Below are 22889 nucleotides of genomic sequence, written 5' to 3'. Positions count from 1 at the left end.
TTAGCGCTTCGACCGACTCCTGCACCAACAACAAGACATCTGCATCCTCCGAATTATATCCCGCGTTCTATGGCTCCATATTAATCCCTATTCACAGAAGGACGGGCCTTGATTGGCCGAAGCACTGTAGGATTTCCTTAGCACACCAAGCCCACTAGGCAAGTGGGAATTTTGGAAATTTTTTTTTTTTCGCAAAATAAGGCAAAGGCTTCGACGAAAGGATACCGCGCTGAACTGCGCGATCCCGGGAACCACAGGCATCAGAATTTCAACTTCAAATTGGCGGGAAAGCTACCGTCTGTTAGACAATGATATGTTATTCGACAGTCGGAAGACACATACCTCGAATGTGATTACTAACAATGAGTGACGATTGGGGAATACCCATGCATTTAGTAGAGCCATACCGGAACATGAAATAATGGATCGTTCTCATTCGTTAAATATCCATCGTCCTCTTCAAGCCAGCATTCCAGTCTGAAGGTGTCAGGATTCGGACGGAAATTCTCATGTTGCTTCAAACTAGGAGTGTTTAAACCGATATTGGTTCTTGATGGGACGAACTGCCCGTTGATGGATCGCCATCGACAGGTACCATACGTTCACGTAATTGCGTAATTGGATGGAAATGTCGTATTGAATCGCCGATGCTAGCCAGTAGATATGGAAGTCTGGATAAATATGAGTGAGTGGCCATTGAAGAAGAATGGTGTTTGTGAACAAAATCATGGGCATTACGCAGAGTCATCCCCTTGATACTTGGGTAGCTGACTACATTTAGTACGATTAAGTTGATGGCTGAAGATGTAGGAAACCCTCTAGTAATGCTTGAAGGGAGAGGCTAGATTTGAGGGAATTTACTAGTAAAGAAGGGTTGACTGACACAGCAATTGATGGCTGAATTTCGGCATCGTCTCGGATCAGACCATGTTATATCCAAGAGCCAAGTATTTCTTTGGCAGTGTTTTCTTGGTCGATGAAGCGGTTTCGGACGTTAAGCTCAGCATACTAAGGATATACAGGTATTGCCCATACGGCCCAGCGTCTTCCATACTATCCCAGAATCCACCCGCTTCCTCCATATCTTCAACAGGATCGAGACTATGACTGTAGCAAATTTTAGAAGCAAGCTCCAAGATCAATGTCCGCATACTCCTTCCCAAACTGAGTCTGGAGGAAATACCGCGTATCGGGGTATCCGCTTTCTGTATGTGCTGTAACCACTCAGCTCGCGCGCGATTTATGAGGCCCTCTAGGTCGAGAAAATTGCGTGTCATGTACTGGATACCGTATATATAAGTTTTTATAGAGCCCGACGGTAAAGCAATTACCCTAGCCGAGACCTTAGAACCTAGAGCGTCATGTTTAGAAATTCGAACTCAGAAGCGACGCTTGCGAAATGATGATAGTCTTAATGAGTCGAACCAAGCACCCTGAACATACTTCCGAGTGCGGCGCGAGGACTCCTCAATGTATGTCTGGATCGTCCATGAGCAGGTGGTTTGATTATCCCGTGGGCGCATGGCTACAGCAATAGACATCGACCACCAGCCCTACTGTACTTTCTGCTAGTCTCGAGAAATATAGTCTTAGATCTCTCCAACGCATATGCTATTGCAAGCCAAAGGCGGGAATAGCCAGCTAAATGTGGGCCGCTAAAATCTCCAAGGCGAAAAAGTCGAGTATAGAGATAACCAAGAAGGCATGTGAAGCCAGAAATTAGTAGAAGGTTGTTGGGCGGAAAATTGCCCCTAGGATGTTGTCTAAAATATTCGTTGATCTTTTGGTGCCTGTGAAATGGGAGAAAAGAGTTGCTTGGAATAGCGGTAGAAACATGGGCGCACTCGTCAAGAACATTACGTGGCCCACCCTAGGCATGCTTTACATGAGCTAATTAGAATAGTATATACCGATCTCAATACTACTTTACATCGTTGCACAGTACCAGTCCTCAGAGTTTCCAGTCGTTAACTGGAGCACGCAATCTATATTGTCTTACTGAACGCTTGGGTCCTCTTTCGTGGTCTGATAAGACTTGCGAAGATATTGATGGAGTTATGGGAGAGAGGTTTCGTTGCGGTACGCTTTGTGTAATCGCTTAAAAGACCGGCTTAGGAAATTAGATCTCTTTGGTGGAGGGAAGGTCTGCTCACTCGGGACATCTTAGCGATGGTGGTGCGTCATTCTTCATTGGGCCTCAACTTCCATCAGAGATACACTGCACTGCATAACGTCTTCTGTGCGCCATTCTTTGCGACTAGGAAGGACTTCGTTATTCTAGTACTGACAGGCCTATATCGGAGAGACTTATATGTGGTTTGTCAACAGAAGTCAAGGCTTGCAGAAAGGAGCCTCAATCAACTGTCAACATCCCTCTTAACAAGGAGGGCGATATCGATACATGGCGCAGGAGAATATTGCTTCTTCCTTGACATCATCCACTCACACTCTGTTCTCTGTCCGTGGATTAGTCTTCCGTGAGTTCGATGAGGCCTTTCCCCGCCTTCAACCAGTCTGCAGGATTCTCCCTCTGTTGGGCTGGCGAACGAGAAGGCCAGTTTCAAGCCCAGAACAAAGTCCAAGCTCTATATGCCCTAGAAATTTTCGTGCTTCAAGCGAGGTCATGCGAGACTGAGGTTGACGAGATGCCATCAGTCATCATCCTCAAGCTCAGAAATCGACATCTCCACATGCCGGCCGTCGATGATGCGATGAGACACAGCGTAGCGGGCCGGCGACAGCGGGTTTCAGCATTGGCCAATGAAGTAGACGTGAAAAGACGGTGGTCTTCGTGAGCGAGAAAATTTGATGGCTGCGTCATTCGGGCATGGGGCGCCATGCCGTCTTTGTCCTAGCGAATATGCAGCTGAAAACCCCGCCAGATAACTGCTCTTCCTTCTCGCACCTCACCAAACATCTAAACCCACAGTCGCCCCCACCAGGCTCATCTAGCACTCTCAAAAGGGTCTTTGCAGCCCTTCATCTTCTCTTCTGAATTGCCCGGGTTTGGTCTCTGTCGCGCTTATGCGTGCTGTTCAAACCACCTTCACCTCCCAGGTACGTGTCTGAATGACTACTCGCTTCCCGCCCTACCTTATCTCTGGTCATCGCACACCGTCAATCCACAGCGTCATTCCCGGCCCATGGCCCAACTCTGCCATTATTATGCATCCCCCATCCGTCCTTTTTCCTCCTGTTCATATTGACTATGGCTAATTGCTTGCAATAGGACTATATCTCAGGTATGGCATTGCCAAACAAAGCCAGCCGCCAGGGCCCCAAACTGACTCCTCCTGCTAGACCACCTGTGGAAGGCTTCAGTGAACTGAACTCCCCTCAGTATCCCATATATCTAACGACTCTCAATTGTACACAAATCTCCACTCAACATGATCTCGCAATTCTTCAAGCCATCCACTCTTCGGTCCGCGAACGTCCTGGGACAAGCGACAAAGACCCGCGTGCCCGCTCGCTGTCTTGCTACCGTTCACACTAGTAGTTCTACTCGTCATGTCCCCTCTCCTCATCGACGAGCTACCCCAATCTCCACCGAACGAGCTACATTTACCATCAAGGTATGATCACGCCCAAACGATGAATATTCATATCGCTCATGGCCGTGCAGAATGGACCAATCTTCTCTGGCAAGTCCTTTGGTGCCAAATCCAACATCTCCGGCGAAGCTGTCTTCACAACCTCCCTCGTCGGATATCCCGAGTCTATGACGGATCCGTCCTACCGCGGCCAAATTCTCGTTTTTACCCAGCCTTTGATCGGGAACTACGGAGTACCGTCTTCCGCTAGGGATGAATTTGGATTGCTTCGATACTTCGAATCTCCACATATCCAGGCTGCTGGCATTGTTGTCCAGGATTATGCCATGCAGCACAGCCATTGGACTGCTGTTGAGAGCTTAGCCCAGTGGTGCGCTCGAGAGGGCGTTCCAGCCATCTCTGGGGTGGATACCCGGGCTATTGTGACGTATCTCCGGGAACAAGGTTCCTCGCTTGCTCGTGTCACCATTGGAGAGGAGTACGATGCCGATGAAGACGAGGCTTTCATTGACCCTGAGACAATCAACCTTGTCCGCCGAGTGAGCACCAAGGCACCGTTCCACGTGAGCTCATCCCTTGGCGACATGCACGTGGCTTTGATCGACTGCGGTGTGAAGGAGAACATCCTCCGAAGCCTCGTCTCTCGAGGTGCGAGTGTGACGGCCTTCCCATTCGATTACCCCATCCACAAGGTTGCCCACCACTTCGACGGTGTCTTCATCTCCAACGGCCCGGGCGACCCAACTCATTGCTCCGCGACTGTCTACAACCTCCGCAAGCTGATGGAGGGCTCCCAGATCCCAATCATGGGTATTTGCATGGGTCACCAGCTTCTTGCGCTGGCTTCAGGCGCCAAGACTGTGAAGCTGAAATACGGAAACCGTGCCCACAACATTCCTGCCCTTGATCTTACGACCGGCAAATGTCACATCACCTCCCAGAACCACGGTTACGCTGTTGATGCAACGACTCTCCCGGAAGACTGGAGGGAATATTTCACCAACCTCAACGACCAGTCCAACGAAGGACTGATCCACAACTCTCGCCCCATCTTCAGCGCCCAGTTTCATCCGGAGGCGAAGGGTGGACCACTCGATTCTGCGTACTTGTTTGACAAGTATGTTGAGAGTGTGCAGAAGTATAAGGATCACCAGGCTATGTTCTCCGACAGGAATAACAAGCCTAGCCCGTTATTAGTGGATTTATTGAGCAAGGAACGTGTTGGTGTGCATCCATCATTGGAAGAGTTTAAGGGCCACGCTCCCGGAAAGATTGAGGCAGAGGTAATTGTCGATACAGCGGGTACACCGCCGCCGCAGCCTATTGCTGCTGCTGCTTAAATCGCTTCCGGTGGAGTAAGATGGTAAATTGGCTGCATGGAATTGCACGGCTGTTGCCGTTGGTTCTGGGTTCCTTCTAGTGATTTCTAACGAGTTTACTTTGGTACCTGTGTTTGCTCTGCGGTACTGTTTGCGGACCTTTTCAAAACAAACTGGAATTTGTAGACTGGGTATTAGTGTTTTGAGTTCGTAGCAATGTCGTTAATCTGAGATTTATTGACTATATGGTATTACCTTCGTAGACGTTTCACGGCAAAACACTCCTGAGATTCCCTAAGCACACTTACACTTCGCCCTTTCAGCCTTACATCCCTCAACTCCATTCTTAATACCCCCTCCCAACCTCCGCTTTATACTTTCTAAAAGCTTAGCTTTACAAGCCCTTGAATACTACACAGTCATGTGAAACACCAAATCCCTTACCCACCCCCTTCAATGTGCTCGTAAGCTCCTGCCACATCCGATCCAGATATCCCATCCCATCGAAATGAAGATAACTCCCTGGAGCACCATAAACGGGCTAGCGATGACGTAGGAATATGGTGTTCCAGGCAATGGGTATTTGCATCTGACCGTTTAGGGGAGGGGAGAAGGGAGCTGAGGCTGAATAGATGGAAAGATGGAGGCTAGAGGGGGAGGACATGTAAGCTATTGTCTAGATGGCTTGGACGGAAGCGGTTAGTAAGTAATTTGAGACGTGGATGTTGCCGAGAAAAGCAATGGAGGAAGGGGATAGGGCGAGGGAGAGGGAGGAGTAGACGGTTTGGACAAGGTTGTCGGTTGAGACATTGAGGGTTGCCTATGAGTCTTCTTTCCCCCTTCTTCTTCTTCCCACCGTTCTTTCCGCTCCTATCCCTGCCCCTGCCATCGTACTTGCGAGCAGTACGCTAAAGCGAGTTCTTTACGCAGCTCCTCGCAAATATAAATAAAAATAATAGAATAAGTGTTTGTAAACCCGTTGCGCTGGTAATAACAATCGTCTGAGCCTCAATTCCTTGTTCGTCGTTAACAACGCGGCTATCTGTCAGTACGCCTGCCCGTATAGGACTGCAGTACATCAAAGTTAGTACTGGTTAGTATGTATAGAGGTGGCTATCAGTAGAGCAACTGTATGCGAGGCCCTGTTACTAGCCGTTTACGATAGTCTGTATAGATTTTGGGTAGAGTAGAGTGCCTGTGGGGCTGCAGGAGGCGCATATAGTTCAGAGGGCACAGAGGGGCCTTAGGGTAGCTAAAAAATTAAGGCAGATTATGCGAATCTGGCGTGTTTCGTTAGGAGTTTGTTAAGAAACTCCACAACACTATAATCTAGCCCATTTATACACTTTATAATGTTACTTTCTTAGTACGTTACCCTCCAGACTGAAGCCTCTTAGTGCATTGCCACCTCTTAGGCCTTAGGCAGTTGATCTGCCTCTAATAAGGCGCCTGTTCACTCTCCTGTTGCGTTTTACACACAACGATTAGGGCTATAGAGCTACACAAGAAATACCTATGTAATAAGGTAGTAAGTAGAAAGTTAGCTAGGCTAGTGGAGTACATTGAAACAGTAAGCAATGTAGCTTAAGAAAATTAATTCACTTCTACTCCTACTAGTAATTATTAATTAGGTTAGATAATCCGTAAAATAGCCTGTTATACCCCGAATAGTACAGTACAATATGTTAATTCGCTTGTTACGGAGTACTGCTAGTTACCCTCTCTCATCTACTCAGTACAGTTAGTACTTACAAGCAGGTTGAACAGTACAGAACACAGTACAGCCTCAAAACTACTCCGTTACGTACGGATGGCCGTGCCGGGACTCGTTAACGTGTATAACATCCGCGGATAGCGTTGCGATGTCCGTACTGTAAACACGTACGTTTTGCACGATAATATCCTAGAAATCATGGCGCTTGGCCAGCGATTTTGGGCTTGTGACTCGGAAGATGCTGGGGACGGGGATTGTTAGTGTGGGTTGCTGATTCTTAAGAAATTCCTCCAATATAGCTGTACCTGTAGAGTAGACAGCGCTAGCATGTCATTCCTGCCCGACTACAGTGAATATCTGCGTATAGAAAGGAGAGGAAGAGAGCCAGGGAAACCTACCTAGCCGCACTATCTGGCCCATCTGAACCCCCCTAGCTCTCCATCTCCCTCCCTCAATATCTCCTAACCTTCTCGCTTTCTGATCTTGCCCCATTTCTTTCTCTATATAACACTCACAGCTTAAGTCATGTCTGGCTAAGAAACTGCGTCCACCCAGCTAGTGCCGCGAAACATCTGGGTGAGAGCGCTACAAGTAGTCCCGTAGTCGCCAGCTCTAGGTTATCTAGGAGCGGACCTCTAGCTTTGGCGATGTCAGCGGGGGCCGCGAACCCACCCGAGCTGCGGGAAGTGCGGATGAGCTAGAATACGTTTTTGCCGGCTTTGGTGGACATGTAGAAGAGTCTGGTGGCGATTTTGAGGGTTTGCTGAGCGGACGAGGGGAACGGGGCCTGGGTGGAAGATTGACGAGCACGATGCCGTTATCCAGGTATATTTCCGCACCCTGGAGCAGATGATGACAGCCATCACCCATCCCGATTTCTAATCGCTGATTTCTGGCGGCGATGAAATCGTTAAACCGTCCAAGGCGACGGTCACGGTGGTAGAGATAAAAATTTCGAGGCCGATTTGGCGGAGGACATGGATTGCGAATAGATATTAGGATGGTAGAGATGGCAGGTGTGGATCCAAACCTATGCCCATTGCTGTAACAAGTTTCTTTGTGTTAAGGATCTGGGTCCGGCGTTTGTCACTGTCGTCTTTCCCTGACGATTTCCATGTCCACAATCATGAATAGGCTACTTCTCACCCGTCTTTTCAATCTGGGAGACTTTTAGCCCTAGCCTAATTTTCACCCTTATACTTTCCCCCGCTTAAGCATAGCTATTGAATTTTTTTCCCCTAGATACTGAGTGACGTATTCGCTCTGAAGTTGCCGTTGAAGATTCCTGCATCCGGCGGGACGGTTAGTGGGATGGCGGGGATCTGAACACGCGGAGGCCGGACTGTGACTAGAAGCGTGAGTATATTCGACCTAAACTTAAACCTTCACTAGTAGATTAATAAGGAGAGGGGATGGTGACTAGCGGTCATTGGCAGGGAAGGACAGACTTTTGCACCATGGTCTGCCAAGGCTGTCCTGCGACGATGAGGCGAGTATTCGAGTGCATTTTGAGGTAGAATCATGTTGTTGCTATTCCGGACAAACCTGCGGTATGCAGTGAGTTTAATGGGGATGGTATGGGGGAGTACAAGGAGTGGGTTACTCACCTGCGCTGGTGACGACAACGTCGCACTCTTCGGAAGATATTTGGGATGGATGGGATGTAGCGTAGGAATGGCTGTCTGTCCCGCAGTCGTGACTATCTCTGCACTGTACTACAATATATACAGTGCCATTGAAAGAGAGATTAGAAAACAAGAACGCAAATAATGAAGAAATGGAAGAGAAAACTGGAGAGGTTGTGAAGACTTGGACAAGCGGGTTCATTGACGACATAAATCGAAGGCAGCGTTATTGGGCACGCTCTAAGACTTTGAGCGTTTTTGTCCTCGTTGTTCTTATGTCACCCACTAACAGACATGAGATTGCGGCCCCGTCCTTTAAGTTCACTCAGTGCTTACAGCTAAGGCCACCTATAGTGGCACCATTCTCTCGATTCCTAGTTACGTGCTACCAATGCCAATTCCCACCACCTTACGCCTTCCCGAAGCCAGGCTCCTCCTCCACAAGACCCTCCCCCTCCTCCTTATCCTCCGCATCCCCACTTTCACTCTCCCTAGCACTGTCCTTGCCCTCCGTAGCTCCAGTCTTCAATTCAATAATTCGTTTCTCCCTCCTCTCCTGTTCCTTCTTCCGCGCTCCAGCCTTCAGCTTCTCCCACTGCTCTCTATATCTCCCGATAACGAGTGCATGCTTCTCGTTTTGCTTTGCCAGACTTTCTTTCTCATCCGTCAAACTTGAAATCTGCTGCTCTCGTCCCGCAAGCAATGCTTCGAGCTCTGCGATCCGTTCTCGTGCTTCCTTCTCCTTCTCGTCGTCCTCATTTCCCTTCGAAGGTTGGCTATATTGCGGCGGTATACTTGGAACAGGCGGCGGAGAAGGTAGCGCATTCGATCCCAGAGATAGCGCCTGCGCAAGCGCACTCGGATCACTCATCTGTTTGTTTCCAATGCCGCCTCTTGCACGGAATGATTGCGCAAGCGCATTGTACGAGGATTGCGACGTGGTTTCCCACATTGAGAGACGCTTTGCTTGTTTGTCTATTAGCGTGCGTAACGTCTCGTTCTCAAGTTGCAATTCTTCCATGGTTTTGAGTCCGGTGCCTCTGCCTGCGGGAATCGTGCGAGCAGTGGTTACGGTAGAGCCTCTTGACCGCGGACGTTGGTGTCGTGGGGCGGTGGGGGAAGGCGGGAATGCAGTCTCTCGTGCGTCGACGAATTCTTCATGGGAGCTTCCCCGAAGGCCATCGCCTTCGAGCTCATCGATAGCATCGAGCTGGGGGTTCTGAGCAGCATGATGGGGATGAGCTTGTTGGTCTCTCAGGATATTGGCGTAGGAGACGGTGCCGCCGGACGTGGGGACGACGTAGAAGGATTCGTTGTTTGCGAAGGGGCCGAGAGCACCTTGCCGGTCTTCCCTTAGAGCGCGGAGAGCGGGCTTGGAGATCAAAGCGGCGAGATCGGGTTCAGAGGACTTGATTGAACGGGAAGTATCAGGGGATTTAGATTTAGATTTTTTAGGTAGAGAAATAGGTTCGGGATCGGGTGCTGGCGGAGGGGTAGGGTGGAGTGGGAGAGAGGTGAAGGCAAGAGGTGCAGAAATGGCGGAGATGACACCCCCAAAGGCTGAGTAGAAGCGGCGAAAATTGTCTTCTGAAGGAGAGGAGGAGGGCCGAGGGGCAGGAGATTCTTCTGCGTTTGATAGGGCTTGGTTGGCACGGTGCGTGGGATGAGAGGACTCCCCTTTCTTCTTGTTGGCATCTTCTGCATCTCTGGACTGCCGCTGGAGGAGATCTCGAACAGGAGTGTCTGGTCGTTCACTGCGAGTGGCAAGAGCGTTTGTGACGGAGACTGGCGAGGCAGCTGGAGTGGCTCTCCGCACGCCGGGTATGCCTCTCTTCTCCGCAAGGTTGCTAGCTATCGAAGACTGGGGCAGTCTTCGACGGGAAGGCGCTCGGGTGGGTGAGGAGGCACCCGGGCTTGGCGAGCTAGTTCTAGCAGTCGCCGCCTTTGCCGGAGGAGGGGTAGCAGACTCAGACGCCTGAGAAGCAGACTCAGAAGCTTGGGAAGCAGCATCGCCGTCCTTCTCTTTCTTCCTCGGCGGTTCTCTGATGAGCTGGGCGAGCTTCACGTGGTGATTCTCGAGCAGCTCCAGGATGCGGAGCGCCTGCGGACGGTTAGCATGCAGGCGAGTGAGGCATGAGAGAGGGCCGGACCTCTGCATTGTGGGTATCTTGAGCGGCGTTGCGGAAGGCGGAGGCTGCCTGTTCATGCTCTGCCCCCGCGGTGACGATGCTGCTGCTGTATGTGGCCGTCGCTGCGTTTCGGACGTGCTCGTGGGCTTTTGTCAGGTATGCGGACTCCATGGTGAGGCTGTATGGAAGAGAGCGTCAGCGGGAGGGGCTATTATGCGCGAGGTTTCATGGTGGACTGGGGTATGGTGAACAGGAGTTTGCTGAGGGAGCGCGAGGTGAGTGACCCGCCCTCTGCCTTGGGCGGCATGACGGGTGCCCAGGTGGTGCTCGCTTGGCGGAGCAGGCATGTCCTGGGCGGCGATCACACGCAAACCCCCCAGTTCAGGTGGCAGGCGGAGCACCAGCTCGCAGCTGAGTGTCAATCGCACCAGCGCAATGGCTAGCTGACGGCCTCGTTTCCTTGTCCATCGAGCGCGCCCGCTCTCTCTCCTCGCTTTCTCAGATCATGCTCCCCTCCGCATCTCCATAGCATCTCCTCCTACACATCCGTAGCTCCTTTGCACGTCGCCTGCGACTCAGATTGCGCCCCTGACGACATCATCACGACCCCGTCACGCCGTTCCCCGCAAACGAACAACCTCACCCGGTCGCGACCCTCGCTATGTCGCTGTGACCACACGCTGCCTTCCACAGTACCAACCCGAATACCCCTCCCCGCGCGACATACCTATTATTAAGCACAATGGAGGCCTCTGTCGACCACGCTCCAGGCACCGTGTCACGAACCTCGTCGACGGGTCCGACTAGTCAGCAGAACTCCCTCGCTGCCCCTAACGGCCCACAGCTGTCCAAAGGCGGCAGTATCTCATCGGCACACTCAATTGCAAGCACTGACAACCCGGGCGATGGATCGAATGGGCCGGCGTTGTCGGGCGATGGCACTTTGGACAAGTTCAAGAGCCGCGGCTCCGAGGATGGCCAGCACAGCGAGGGCTCCTCACACCGCAGGAGGATGTCCAAGCTGTTCAAGGGACGACGGCGACGAAGAAAGTCCGGTACCCAAGACGACCTGTCGCAACTCGATGCTGCTGGAGAGGTTCCCCCGCTCCCCGACACCAGGCCGCTGAGCATGGACCCCCCGTTTCAGAGTGAAGAGTCCCTTGGTCTTCACAAGAGTGTCGCAAGTAGCCTGCTCACTGAAGACTCGGATGCTGAATCGTAAGTATTGCTCTCCTTTCTCGCTGATGTTTATCTTGTTGTGCGTTATTAATAGCGGTGATGCGGCGTCCCATTGGAGGCTGCGCTCGTGGTGGCATTGGCGGAGCGGAGAGCTTGGACACTTTCCCACCAGCCAGCCTGGACTCCGCATCCCGCCGACTACATCGCTGCGCAAACATCCACACTGCACATGCTGCAGGCGGTCGCTCGCTTGTTACCACCTATTTTTTACTGCCAATATTTGTGCGACCCAGCCCTCTTGTTGCTTCTCGTCCTCTTTGTTCTTGGCCAATCCACTCGGCTTGCGCGTCACAACTAACCAAGCCTTAGCTCCCCAGCCCGCCCTGGCATTTCAACACACCATTCCCACGCGGGATACTTAACATTGTCCTCGCCCTTGATCGCTTCTGAGACTGTCGATTCTACTGCCTCTCAGAGTGCAGCGCTCGTTGACTCCGCGACTTCCGCCGAAGTACCCACTCCCATACACGCAAAGACACTTGACGTTGCTGCAAACGTTAGGCGGAGCCCGTCCCCGGTTGGGAAACTTAGGGAAGCATTTGCACCCACACGGAGGTCCACATCCCCTAAGACCGGCGGTGAGACGGACGGAGCGAGGCCCAGCACGAGTGGGGGTGGGTTGGGAGCACTGTTCGGCGGCAAGCGACCCAGCTCCAGGCGCGGCTCAAAGGTTTTGGATGATAACCTGCCTCTGCACGCTTCGCCACCATCAATTCATGACGGAGCAGAGACTCAATCTACACCCACCCTTCCTTCATCCGCGCCGAAGAGGATCATTACCCAGCTCCCGGCAACTCCGCCAAATCTAACTGAGGCCCCTACAACTTTGGTGACCCCGCCTACACCTACCGATGCAAAGCAAGCGTCTCCCACTGAATCCACTGCGAGCTCAAAGTCGGGTGCGAAACACGGCGCTTCGCAGTCGAATCCCAATATCGTTACCTCCCCTTCGGGGAACATGATATCGCACCGACGCGTGCGCTCAGCTACAAATCCCCCAAGTAAACTATCTAATTCCATTACAGCACCCCTTTCGCCTACTATTGAAGAGGCGAAGACACCTGGTGGAACTGCCTTCCCTCCCCAGTCACCTGGTGGATTCTTCTCCTCAGTATTTTCTGCAGCCCAGAACGCGGCAAACACTTTAAGTAGTACTATATCTAATACAACAACGGGAAACAAAAATAAGAACAGCTTTCCGCAACAGAACGGCGAGGACAAAAAGACGGGCGACGCTGGTGGTGAAGAGGTCATTGGACCGGAAAACGCAGACGCTACGACAGAGAATCCGGGAACTGAAAAACGAAGACTTGCAGTTGAGACGCTTGGATCCGGGAATCTGAGTTTGGCCCAGCTTGGGATATCCGACAGTTCTGATCCTAGCCCAATGTCGTCCGCGGTGAATCTTCCTATGCAAAGCGATCAGGCTTCTGCAAAGGCTGAGGATATCGCTGCGGCGCAGGCAGTGTCTGCTGCTTATGCGGCGGAGAAACCTGCAATTGTTAATAATGAACGACCTCGATCGCTTACTACGCTCTCAGGGGGCACAACATCTCCACCGCGGCATCCAGAGGTGACAGAGTCTCCTAGCGCTATTCAGCGGCAAGGAAGTATTCGGAGTCGCATTAGTGGCGGTAGAAAGAGGCGGCACAGGGGAAGCTCTGCCACGACAGGACATACAATAGCCGCTGCGATAGGCGCCAGTACCTCCACTTTAGCACCCCAGGCTGTTCTAAACGGACAGAGGTTGAATGGAACAGGATTTGCAGTTGCTTCCCCGAAGAGAAACCGAGACTTCCATAATCTGTTCAAGAGTGTTCCTGAAGATGATTACCTAATTGAGGACTACAGTGCTGCACTTCAGAAAGAGATCCTGCTTCACGGGCGGCTCTATGTATCGGAAGGACACTTGTGCTTTTCGAGTAACATTTTGGGGTGGGTGACGAATCTAGTTATCAGCTTCGATGAGGTGGTGTCGGTGGAGAAGAAATCTACTGCGGTAGTGTTCCCGAACGCCATTGTCATTCAGACACTGCATGCTCGCAACGTTTTCGCTAGTTTCCTGTCTCGAGACTCGACGTACGACCTCATCATTGGCATCTGGAAGATCTCACATCCAAACCTCAAATCATCTCTCAATGGCGTGGCACTGGATGGATCCGGAACCGGCGACAAAACCGAGAAGGCCGAATCCATTGGAAGTGAAGATGGCTCTATCCAGGATTCCGACGATGAAGTTTACGACGAAGACGCTGAAGAAGAAGAGGGACTAGGAAGCTTCACCGAAATGGCAGATGGCAGTGTCGAAGGTAGCGAAAACGACTCCGTGAAAGTCGAGGGCAGGAAAGCATCCGCAGTCGTCGCGCAAGCTGTTGGCGGTGGCCCTAGTAAGCTCAGTGACGTTGCTGAAGCAGTTGTAAATGGCAGTTCGACGGCGCAAGATTTCCCGGGCGCGACAACACACGGGCCTACGGAGTGTGGTGACTCGGAGTTACATTATGATAAGCTCCTCATCGATACTACGATTCCTGCACCCCTGGGTAAAATATATAGCATGATGTGGGGCCCCGCCTCAGGCGTTTTTATGCGAAAGTGGCTGGTGGAGGATCAGAAATCAAGCGATTTGCAAATGGAAGACGATAAAAAGGGCCTTGGTGAAGACCGCAAAACCATCACCTACTCATACATCAAGCCTCTCGGGGGGGCCATTGGCCCCAAACAAACAAAATGCAACATTTCGGCGACACTCGAGCAATTCGATCTCGACAAAGCCGTGACAGTATTATGTTCGACCGGTACGCCAGATGTGCCAAGTGGAAATATCTTTCTCACAAAGACGAGGTACTGTCTTATGTGGGGGCCTGGGAATAGCACAAGGTTAATTATGACGTTTGTGGTCGAGTGGAGTGGGAAGAGTTGGTTAAAAGGTACAATCCTTCCCCCCCAAGGAAAAGCTGCCCACCCTAACGATGCCCTCAGGCCCCATAGAAAAAGGCGCCAACGATGGCCAGCTCACCTACGCAACCTCCCTAGCCTCAGCCCTGCGCTCCGCTGTCTCCGCGAAACTCCTCAAAGCACCCGGCAAACCCGGCAAGCCCGGAAAGCGGCGTGCAAAAGGTACACCCGGCATCTCGGACGAATCCGCTATCACTCCTCCAACAGGCACCACTCCTGAAACTGCCGCTGCAGCCAAAGGGAGTAATTGGGGCTTGTTCGAACCAGTTCGGACGCTCCTTGGCCCCGTAGCAGATATTCTGGAGAGTGTGGTGAGTGTGAATGTGGTTGTGGGATTTTTGGTTGTATTACTGGTTTGGTCGTTCTTTTTCCGGGGAAGTGCCCCGCGGATCTCTCATGGACAGATTAATATTACGCCCGCCCAACGCATTGCTGCGTACGAGGAAATCTGGCGGACCGAGGAAAACGAATTGTGGAGTTGGCTCGAGGAAAGGGTTGCTATGGATCGTGTGCATGGCGTTGCAGGCGCTTCCTCTCGAACGGGTGAGTCGTGGGGGAAAGTCCAGAGTGGGCATGATATGCAAGAGAGGTTGGGGAGGCAGAGTCAGGGGATGAAGGAGAGACAGATTGATGAGGCGATTAGGGTTACGGAGGAGAGGTTAAGGGCGTTGAAAAGCGCGGTTAGGCGGAAGAGGGAGGGGGAAATGTGGGGGACGGAGAGTAAGAACGAGGAGGGAGTTTGAGGTGTGGGGGAAGTGCTGTAGTTGTATACTATGGGAACTCCGCTTTTTGACGATGGCTTATGTTAAGTTGGGTATGGGTGTATGTACGTGTATGCATCAAAGGACCGAGGACGTCTCATAGCATAGCATAGCATGGCGTGGCGTTTCTGGCTGGTTGGGAAGAGATCCAACCGGTATGACGGATGGTGTGGGCTGGCCGATACAAACAAACAGACCCTGAAGTTTTATAGCGTTGATATCAAAGAAATATACTATACAACACCTTCACATGACTCTGTATGAATGCAATCCCACTTAGAAGCAGTACATTTTAAGATTCTCGTCCTTTCGGGAGGAAACGACTGCAGAGCCAACACTCGGCCAAAAGAAGTCAGATTCGCGGCAGTACACAAGCTAGATAGACCAACCCAATTAGATTCCCACCCAGAGCGCCAGAGTTAACATTGAGAGCGTACCGATTTCCAGATAGTGGCCGAGAACTCCAAGGCGTGGTATCCATACACACAAAGCCCGAGTGAGTCTCTCTGAATCCACTGGATGATAAACCGGCCCATTTCCAAAAAAAAAGACCCGCCACCCGGAAAAGTCCAACAAATACTACAAGACTCCACGCCAGCTCAACCCAAACCCACTTGGGCGGCCAGCACCACCTACCCCCTCCAACCCCTCCCCCCCCTAAAACCTCCACCACCCCTATACCCCTCCCCCCTATACCCATCTCCCCCTCCCCTCCAAGCCCCACCACCACCACCCCTCCATCCTCCCCTCCCCCTCACAAACCCCTCACTCCAAGGCCCTCTGTCATCCGGCCCGACCTCCACCAGTCTCTCCCCATCAAACGAATACCTAAACTTCTGATCCAACACACCCCTCCCACGTCCCCTCACAACATCATCTGGTCGCCAGTCCCGACTCGTTTCGGCATCGAGTTCATCCTGTCGCTTCCGCGCTACAGTTTCTGAGACGGGGAGGTAGTAGAGTTTGGGCTTAGTAGTTGTGGAGTGGAAGAGGGAGTCTAGGGTTTGGAAGGGTTTGTCTGTGGAGTCTTTCAGAGTTGAATCTTGAGCTGGAAGCAGTTCTAGGGCGTGGGCGTGAGTTTGTGAAGGCCGTCGGTTGGTATCCACCAACGGCTCACGGCCCATACCCGTGTTGGTAATAGTCAGTGGATCAATTTTTGGCCCTCTCGGCGCGCCCGGGATCCCGAGGCCGACTTCTTGAAAGACGGCAATGGTACCAGATGACGAAGGTTGGTAATAGACTTCGAATTTCTTCGCGGAGATTCCGCGACCGGCGATGCGTGCGGCTTTCTCGGTGGCTATGGTGTCTTCTTCTGTTTTTATCCACGATGTGACTTCGTCTTCGGGCACGAAGTCAACCCAGAGATCCTGTCGGTTGCGTTCATTCGGAGGCCATTTTTGGTTGTGCAGAGAGGCACGGGCGCGGGATGCGGCGTTGATGGAGGTGAAGAGGGCGAAGGCGTGAGTGCGTATGGTGTCGAGGAAGAGGGTTTTGAGAATTGAGGGGTCGGGGGTTGTGGAACCAGGGGTTGCGAGGGAAATGAGGGATGCGCGGAAGAGGTCGGGTTTGAGTGGGCGCATGAGGTTGCGAATGTAGAGTGCTGGGGTTGCGGCGTGGAGAGCTGGGGATACCACAGGGAGGGATATTTCTTGAGGTGCCTCCTCGCGTGAGTCGAGGGGACGAGGCGATGCTTGGACGGGCTCTGCTTTTGGAGATTCGGTGTCGCCGACTCCATTGGCACCACCACCCTTTTTCTCTTCCACAGCCTTCTCCTCAACTTCGACTGGAGGTCGCTGATCCATGACGGTATCTTCGTCCTCTTTCAGGTGCACATCTACCACGGCATCACGACTAGGTCGAGGTTTTTTTGCCTTAATGTCCTGTGTAGGGATATCCGGAGATAGACTCCTCCTCTTGCGCTTCCTAGTATCGGCCTCCAATTCTTCGGAGTTTAGACGCGATTGCTCGACCGAGGGCAATTCTGACCTTTCCACAATGACTGGTAGCTCTGGTTTCTCAACCGATGGCTTCTCATTGGGATCTGGAGGCGGAGTGGAAGATACCACGGGCGTGTCTGTATCCGGAGCCTGCCGTCCCTCTCTGGGTGAGGGGGCTGGCCCCGGGAGAGGCTCAGCGGCTTCCGGCGCAGATTGCTCTTTGGGTGTAGCTGAAGGCGTAGGTTGCTCTTCGGGGGCAAGTGATATCGAAACAGGCTCTTCATTTAACTCAGGCGCGCTAGGCACCGCAGGATGTTGCTCTTTAATTTGCTCTTCAGCAGTGGTGTCGGTTACAGTAGGAGGCTCTTGGTCTTCAGTCGCGGGCGCGGGCTCACTGGCAGGTGCAGGTAGTTCGGCTTTCTCTAGCTCTGTATCAACATCAACATGATATGCGCTATTTTGAGTGACGGTGTAGCCACCTTCAGTCATTTCATCCTGCGCATCCTCAACAGGTTCCGTCTGATCAGGCTGCGCAATCGCTGGGGCTTCCTCATGTGCTTCAACAGCGTCATTCGTTTGATCCTGCTCCTCCAGCTTCTCTATAATCTGGGCCTTTCGCGTAAGGCCGGTCGAAGGAATACCGCGGTCTTTTAGCAGCTGGCGCAGATTCGCAACCGTGAGCCTATTGTAGTCGGTCATGAGGTCGAACGAAGGTGCTTAGTCTAAGCACAGAAATAGCGATAGGAAGTCCAAGAACGCGCGGTGTGTCTAGACATGCAGCGGCGCGGTGAATTGGAGAGCTTGGGATGGGTGAAATGGGTGGTGAAAGTGATGGTTACAGCGCAGTGTTTGTAGCTTCAAAGAAAGTCGCGTTCTACGGAACGAGGCCTTGGCGCATGTTTTCAGCCACAGGCTAGGGTGCCGCCACAACCGAGCGCCACATGAATGCCAGAAGCAATTTTGTATAACAGGGTTTGATCCTCTGATACCACATATTTCCAGACTGCCTAATTCGCCGTTTCATCATTACATCTCCAAAGTCGGTTTCCAGAACCCTGACTAAGAATAGGGTATCCAAGAAGAATGATGCTGCCCATACCAAATTCAAAACAATAGAACCGTGAGGAAACTAGACGCCAGAGGTCATCGCCATGACCACTTACGTCGGTGCTATACCGCGCCTGAGTATGCATCCAGGTGAAAGCCAATGCGACCAATCCGCTACCAGTACAAGAAAGAAGAAAAAACACTTAAACCCACTCCTTAAAAGTAGATCATATCATTCCAGGTGGGCCGCCGCCCGGGGGTCTCGGCCCCGGTTTCGCGCCAGCAAACATATCCCACTCGGTCATCGGTCGTTCGGTATTCAATTGTGGCAGCCGTGGTGGACTTGGGCTGACTCTTGCCCCGCGATACGACCTATCTTGAGGCTCGAGCTCGGTCCGTCTGCCCCGCTCTGGTCTCGTTACACCGTATTCCTGTCCAGGAGCGGGAGCTGCTGGAAGGCTGTCCGGGTTGTATGTTGCTGCTGGCCTGCCGTGTGATACGCTATATGGGTCCTGTCCCGCGTATGGATTAGCTTGCGTGTGACTTAATAGTCCAGCAGTGTCTGAGTCTTCAAACCCATTTTTACCAGCGCCAGCTGAACCCTTCCGCGGCTTTGTAATCTCTGTCGCAAGCTCCCCATTTCCGGCAAAAGTCGGTCCTTGGGGGTACCTAGTCGACGAAATTGATCCAAGTTTTGTCTGATAGGAAATATCGGCTTTGCGGTGTCGCACACCAACGAATAGCCAGCGGAAACCACGGCCGCATGCTTTGATGATATCCCAAGGATTGAAGGCAGATGCCAGGGCCCGCGCCGGGCCATGGGCGTATCGCTTGGGGATGTCCCCGGAGAAGCCATCGCCAGAGGCATGAAGCGGGTTCTGGTTTCTGCCAAGATCGTATGGCTTCCATGGAAATGCAAACAAGTGCAAAACCGCAAATATTGCCATTTCAACGCAAACAAGCATCGAGGGAATGCCAATTCTCAGATCAGGGCCTTGGATTTTTTTACTGGTTTTTAAGGGACCGCCTTCTCTTGTGAGAAATGAAATTACGAGTGACTGCCAAAAGCAGAAGAAAATGACAAGCTTGATGCAGAGGACCTTCAGGAATGGTCGGTAAGGTGCCAGGTCACCTTTCAGCTGTATGTAAAACTGAATCAAACAATACATGGCCACGGTGACTGAGAGGCCTTCAGCAACGATTACCCAGATATGTGAATAGCGGGGATCCATGGAAGACGAGCAGTAGACACCGAAGGCCTGGGTGACAACTGCTACGATGGTGAAAAATACGCGTATGAAGCAATATTGGAAGATGCTTATCCAAACAATCTGAAAGGTCAGTTTCGTATAGACCATGAGAGTCCAGGGCACACACATTGAACCATGTCAAGCCACTCAACGGTCTGCGGAAGACACCTTTAATCTCCCCGCCTGTGCACTTTTGCATCCAGTTCATCGGCCATACCCAATTCTTTGGTTCTATGGTTCTGAAGTATTCCTTCTGCTCGTGTAGATTTGGCGCAACATAGTGGCACATCAAGGTAAAGAAGCTTGCAATCGCAAAAGCTTCATAGCAGTCTCGGATGAGTTCGAAATACACTGCATGGCGATAGTAAATGTAGGAGAGGAAGGAGACAGTCGCATAAATGGGTATCATGAAAAGAATTCGAATGATGCTTCTCCCGTCAGTTCTGAGCCCCACTGTTAAGATGGAGAGATGACATACTGTTTCTGTTCCCAAGGCTTGAGGTAGTGGGTGGCATGACGAAGGATTAGGAAGAGCGCAATGACAACAGCTAATAGACCAAATGTCGCAGAAAGAATAAGTCCAAAGTGATGAAAAGTAAGCGATTTCCATATCGGATCTTCCTTAACTATGCATTGTTAGTGTCCGCTTGCTATCAGCAGCACACCTCACTCACTTCGCTCCTCTTCTTGCGAGGCAGCCTCGCAAACCGGTCTCACCATGTCGCTCGTTTAAGATGATGGTCGCTGCGCAGATTATAAGAATGAGAAAAGGTCCTCAAGCTATGACGGGTGCATGAGTTGCGAAATAGGTCTCGTGGTTGCGGTCAAGACGGTGGGTCCTGGGATGCGCAAGGCGGCGTATTTGAGGTAAGCTGACCGATGCAAAGCAATGCGCCTCGGTCCAACGTGTGACGAGTTGATGAGCTGTCGGTTGTCGATAAAGCTGTCCTGTAGAGCTTACACCAGCTGAGGAGGCACAAAATGAATACTGCGGCGGAGCGCAGTGGCGGTGGGTTCGAGGGGCGTGGTTGGAGATGAGGATTGGCGCATCGAGGCTGAGTAACAGGCACGCAGGGTCTTCGCGGTGGTGACGTTTCGGCGGCTCGTCATGCACCTACCCCTTGCCTAACAGCCAACCAGTCGCGTTTCAGACCTCAGGACCCCGTTTTGCCGTAATGCGAAGTGCTCCTACAATTTGAACATGCGAACATGGCCCTATATAACATAGACGGGACTCGTGAGCGGGCGAAACTAATGTTGGGAGCTCTTCCTACGGGATGTCAGATGTAAGCTTTCCAAGGCTGTCTAGCCCTTTAAGCTCGTCAAGCTGCAGGTTATCGTCGGTATGAGGCGACGCGGAGAATTTTTTAGTGCGAGGCGTCACCGAAAGTAGGCATTAGCCAAGGAATGTGTTCGTTCATGCTCCACTCCCCCGTAACGTCTTCACACAAGACCCACACCGATTCTAAGTAAAGGATGTCGGAATACAAATTCGTTTTGGTTGGCAGCTTGTTTCCTGGTTCCTTTCCAGTTTCACAGCCGACAACTTACCAACTTAAACGTGTTCGTCTACGGTGAATAAGAACAAGTGTCACATTTCTGGGTATTAGTGAGCGACATTGTCAAATAAAATACTGCCATATAGCACCAGCCACAATTTATGGGTCTTAAGTCCGTATTCTCTCCACTATTTTCCAAAACTTCAGCAACGGGTGCAATCAATTGAATCCTCTTGTGTTCCTCCTTTCGGTTCCTCAGCTCATGTTGAACAATGGGCGTGAGCATAGCATGTATAAATCAGACCTGCGGGACAAGTGAATAGTTGCGTTATACACAAGATGGAGTTACCTGCTCATAGTAGGTAGAGCGTTCCAATGTTTAAACGACCGGGCAACGAGAACCTTTTCACCCCTTGTTCGACTGATTTGGGGGGATGTACGGCACCGAGGGCACACTACCTGTGGGTGACTCCAATTGTCACACTATACTGTATTTGCAGTTTGAGGTACTCTTGTCGCAGCCTATCAAGCACATGATGGTCTTCTAGGATAGTGTAGGTGAACAGCCTTTCAGATCGGAGTAGTCTACCACGAGGCACTCTTACCTATAATGGCTTCCCTTTTATGACTTACCGACTGCATAGCACACAAATTGACGTAGCTGCTTACCATGAAGTGTGAAAGGGTGGATCGGAAACGCTTCGTCTTCAGTTGGTGGTCGAGAATTTACGCATGGCAGCCAAAAGTCTTTAGGAATAGAATGTTAACCAAGATTGTCCCTCGAGAGCCAACTGGTGATGCAACAGAGAGAAATGAGATTCAGACATCCAAGGAAGGTTTAACGTTCAGCGCCATCAAAGAAAGAGTAAGTTCGAGTCGATGGCTCACGTGGAAACTGCGAATGTGGAATAATTTTCATCAGAGAATTGGGGATAAGTAAAACTGAGGCACGCTCACCTACCAGAAGCTACATCAGAAATATTAGCAATGGAGTGATTAATTGAATATTGTATTGTTGGCACATGACTGCATATCAGGTCCATGCCAATGTCTGAGAGGAGACAGAAACCTACGCCCGGAAGATGTTCTCCTCATTCCAGCAGTGCGGTTCGACGGGCCAAGCACCTCTTTTGGTGTTCGTTGCGGCAACACGGTGGAAGTAGTTGGATCAAAGTTGAGGAGGGCAAGTGGAGGAACCAAAGAGCTTTTCAGAATTTATGAGGATCGCGGCGCAATACCTTTTCAGTCCTGCGCTAGTCTAAAACTGGGGTGGCGTGTCTACCCCTTCGACCTCTCTTTCGATGTTGGAAAAGCGCATGCTGCATCTTACCACTGCTTCCTTTATTCCTTTCAATACTAAATAGTTGAAGGGTCATTGCGTGAGAGACGATGGATCACTCATTTGTTTCAAGTCACTTCGCCTCCCAGTGGCTCGTATTCTCGCTCCGTCGGTGATTGGGGCTGTGCCACACTAGACCAATTATGCTTAAAGCTTAAGGCGATGGCCCATCGACGAAGAGCACTGGCCGGACTAAATAGAACTCAAAGCGATCTCGGGCGTGTTTTCTACGCGTCCTATTTTTCGTTCAGACTGATGTAATATCATCGGTGTAGTCCATATCACAAAGGAGCCAGAAGACCTTCGAATCGTATTCTCTCGATGAGGAGGATCCTTTACTTCATTGAGCACTTCACGAATCCTCATGCCGTTTCCGTTCCTTCACGTAAGCCGCTCACGAAACAATTTCAAGGTCCTGGATCCTTCTGCCATCGGAAACCTATCAGGCGAGCACCCAAGCCTGCGTGCTCTATGGAATCACCTTCCTGTTAGCTACAATGTTTCCGCCCAGCCCTCCTTGA

The 22889-nt window shown here is 51.4% G+C and overlaps 7 protein-coding genes across 7 annotated transcripts; 2 read left to right on the top strand and 5 right to left on the bottom strand.

The window, feature by feature from the left end:
- Positions 1 to 392: 392 nt before the first annotated feature.
- On the bottom strand, positions 393 to 1541 carry BDR25DRAFT_347745 (uncharacterized protein; the record flags this gene model as incomplete). The annotated part of the gene is made up of 6 exons (XM_033694311.1): positions 393 to 563; positions 590 to 841; positions 880 to 897; positions 927 to 1332; positions 1380 to 1391; positions 1426 to 1541. The coding sequence occupies 6 exons, from the start codon at positions 1539 to 1541 to the stop codon at positions 393 to 395; spliced, it is 975 nt and encodes a 324-aa protein (XP_033554211.1).
- A 1375-nt stretch (positions 1542 to 2916) lies between these two features.
- Positions 2917 to 5105, top strand: BDR25DRAFT_249288 (carbamoyl-phosphate synthase-like protein arginine-specific small chain). The gene is made up of 4 exons (XM_033686006.1): positions 2917 to 3057; positions 3230 to 3242; positions 3301 to 3575; positions 3626 to 5105. Exons 3-4 carry the CDS (start codon positions 3390 to 3392, stop codon positions 4892 to 4894), a joined length of 1455 nt encoding a protein of 484 aa, XP_033554210.1. The 5' UTR covers positions 2917 to 3057; positions 3230 to 3242; positions 3301 to 3389; the 3' UTR covers positions 4895 to 5105.
- Positions 5106 to 8568: 3463 nt separating this feature from the next.
- BDR25DRAFT_274459 (uncharacterized protein) lies at positions 8569 to 10642 on the bottom strand. Its single transcript, XM_033687406.1, has 2 exons — positions 10363 to 10642; positions 8569 to 10313 (listed from the first exon to the last, which is right to left on the bottom strand). The coding sequence occupies exons 1-2, from the start codon at positions 10510 to 10512 to the stop codon at positions 8622 to 8624; spliced, it is 1842 nt and encodes a 613-aa protein (XP_033554209.1). The 5' UTR covers positions 10513 to 10642; the 3' UTR covers positions 8569 to 8621.
- Positions 10643 to 10786: 144 nt separating this feature from the next.
- On the top strand, positions 10787 to 15528 carry BDR25DRAFT_299343 (uncharacterized protein). The gene is made up of 3 exons (XM_033689131.1): positions 10787 to 11559; positions 11890 to 14507; positions 14560 to 15528. The coding sequence occupies exons 1-3, from the start codon at positions 11084 to 11086 to the stop codon at positions 15276 to 15278; spliced, it is 3813 nt and encodes a 1270-aa protein (XP_033554208.1). The 5' UTR covers positions 10787 to 11083; the 3' UTR covers positions 15279 to 15528.
- A 400-nt stretch (positions 15529 to 15928) lies between these two features.
- On the bottom strand, positions 15929 to 18064 carry BDR25DRAFT_330199 (uncharacterized protein; the record flags this gene model as incomplete). Its single annotated transcript, XM_033692508.1, has 2 exons — positions 17713 to 18064; positions 15929 to 17661 (listed from the first exon to the last, which is right to left on the bottom strand). The coding sequence occupies exons 1-2, from the start codon at positions 17930 to 17932 to the stop codon at positions 15929 to 15931; spliced, it is 1953 nt and encodes a 650-aa protein (XP_033554207.1). The 5' UTR covers positions 17933 to 18064.
- Positions 18065 to 18213: 149 nt separating this feature from the next.
- Positions 18214 to 20522, bottom strand: BDR25DRAFT_249279 (DUF300-domain-containing protein). Its single transcript, XM_033686005.1, has 4 exons — positions 20205 to 20522; positions 20009 to 20156; positions 19658 to 19958; positions 18214 to 19611 (listed from the first exon to the last, which is right to left on the bottom strand). The coding sequence occupies exons 1-4, from the start codon at positions 20248 to 20250 to the stop codon at positions 18508 to 18510; spliced, it is 1599 nt and encodes a 532-aa protein (XP_033554206.1). The 5' UTR covers positions 20251 to 20522; the 3' UTR covers positions 18214 to 18507.
- BDR25DRAFT_347740 (uncharacterized protein) lies at positions 20311 to 21315 on the bottom strand (the record flags this gene model as incomplete). The annotated part of the gene is made up of 7 exons (XM_033694310.1): positions 20311 to 20454; positions 20494 to 20655; positions 20692 to 20718; positions 20766 to 20800; positions 20915 to 20971; positions 21019 to 21084; positions 21126 to 21315. The coding sequence occupies 7 exons, from the start codon at positions 21313 to 21315 to the stop codon at positions 20311 to 20313; spliced, it is 681 nt and encodes a 226-aa protein (XP_033554205.1).
- Between the last annotated feature and the right edge of the window lie 1574 nt (positions 21316 to 22889).

The sequence above is a fragment of the Lindgomyces ingoldianus genome (assembly GCF_010093535.1).
Source record: "Lindgomyces ingoldianus strain ATCC 200398 unplaced genomic scaffold BDR25scaffold_1, whole genome shotgun sequence".
NCBI classification, from domain to species: domain Eukaryota; kingdom Fungi; phylum Ascomycota; class Dothideomycetes; order Pleosporales; family Lindgomycetaceae; genus Lindgomyces; species Lindgomyces ingoldianus.
Note: the sequence above shows the minus strand (reverse complement) of the source record. Positions and strands in the feature narration are given on the sequence as shown.

Excerpts from the sequence above, each read along its gene's own strand:
- BDR25DRAFT_249288 (XM_033686006.1), top strand. The coding sequence starts at position 3,390 with ATGATCTCGCAATTCTTCAAGCCATCCACTCTTCGGTCCGCGAACGTC. Across the intron at positions 3,576-3,625 it reads GAGCTACATTTACCATCAAG|AATGGACCAATCTTCTCTGG; the intron begins GTATGATCACGC and ends ATGGCCGTGCAG.
- BDR25DRAFT_274459 (XM_033687406.1), bottom strand. The coding sequence starts at position 10,512 with ATGGAGTCCGCATACCTGACAAAAGCCCACGAGCACGTCCGAAACGCA. Across the intron at positions 10,314-10,362 it reads AAGATACCCACAATGCAGAG|GCGCTCCGCATCCTGGAGCT; the intron begins GTCCGGCCCTCT and ends AACCGTCCGCAG.
- BDR25DRAFT_299343 (XM_033689131.1), top strand. The coding sequence starts at position 11,084 with ATGGAGGCCTCTGTCGACCACGCTCCAGGCACCGTGTCACGAACCTCG. Across the intron at positions 11,560-11,889 it reads GAAGACTCGGATGCTGAATC|CTCCCCAGCCCGCCCTGGCA; the intron begins GTAAGTATTGCT and ends ACCAAGCCTTAG. Across the intron at positions 14,508-14,559 it reads TGGGAAGAGTTGGTTAAAAG|GCCCCATAGAAAAAGGCGCC; the intron begins GTACAATCCTTC and ends CGATGCCCTCAG.
- BDR25DRAFT_249279 (XM_033686005.1), bottom strand. The coding sequence starts at position 20,250 with ATGGTGAGACCGGTTTGCGAGGCTGCCTCGCAAGAAGAGGAGCGAA. Across the intron at positions 20,157-20,204 it reads CTCGCAAGAAGAGGAGCGAA|TTAAGGAAGATCCGATATGG; the intron begins GTGAGTGAGGTG and ends AACAATGCATAG. Across the intron at positions 19,612-19,657 it reads GTGGCTTGACATGGTTCAAT|ATTGTTTGGATAAGCATCTT; the intron begins GTGTGTGCCCTG and ends CTGACCTTTCAG.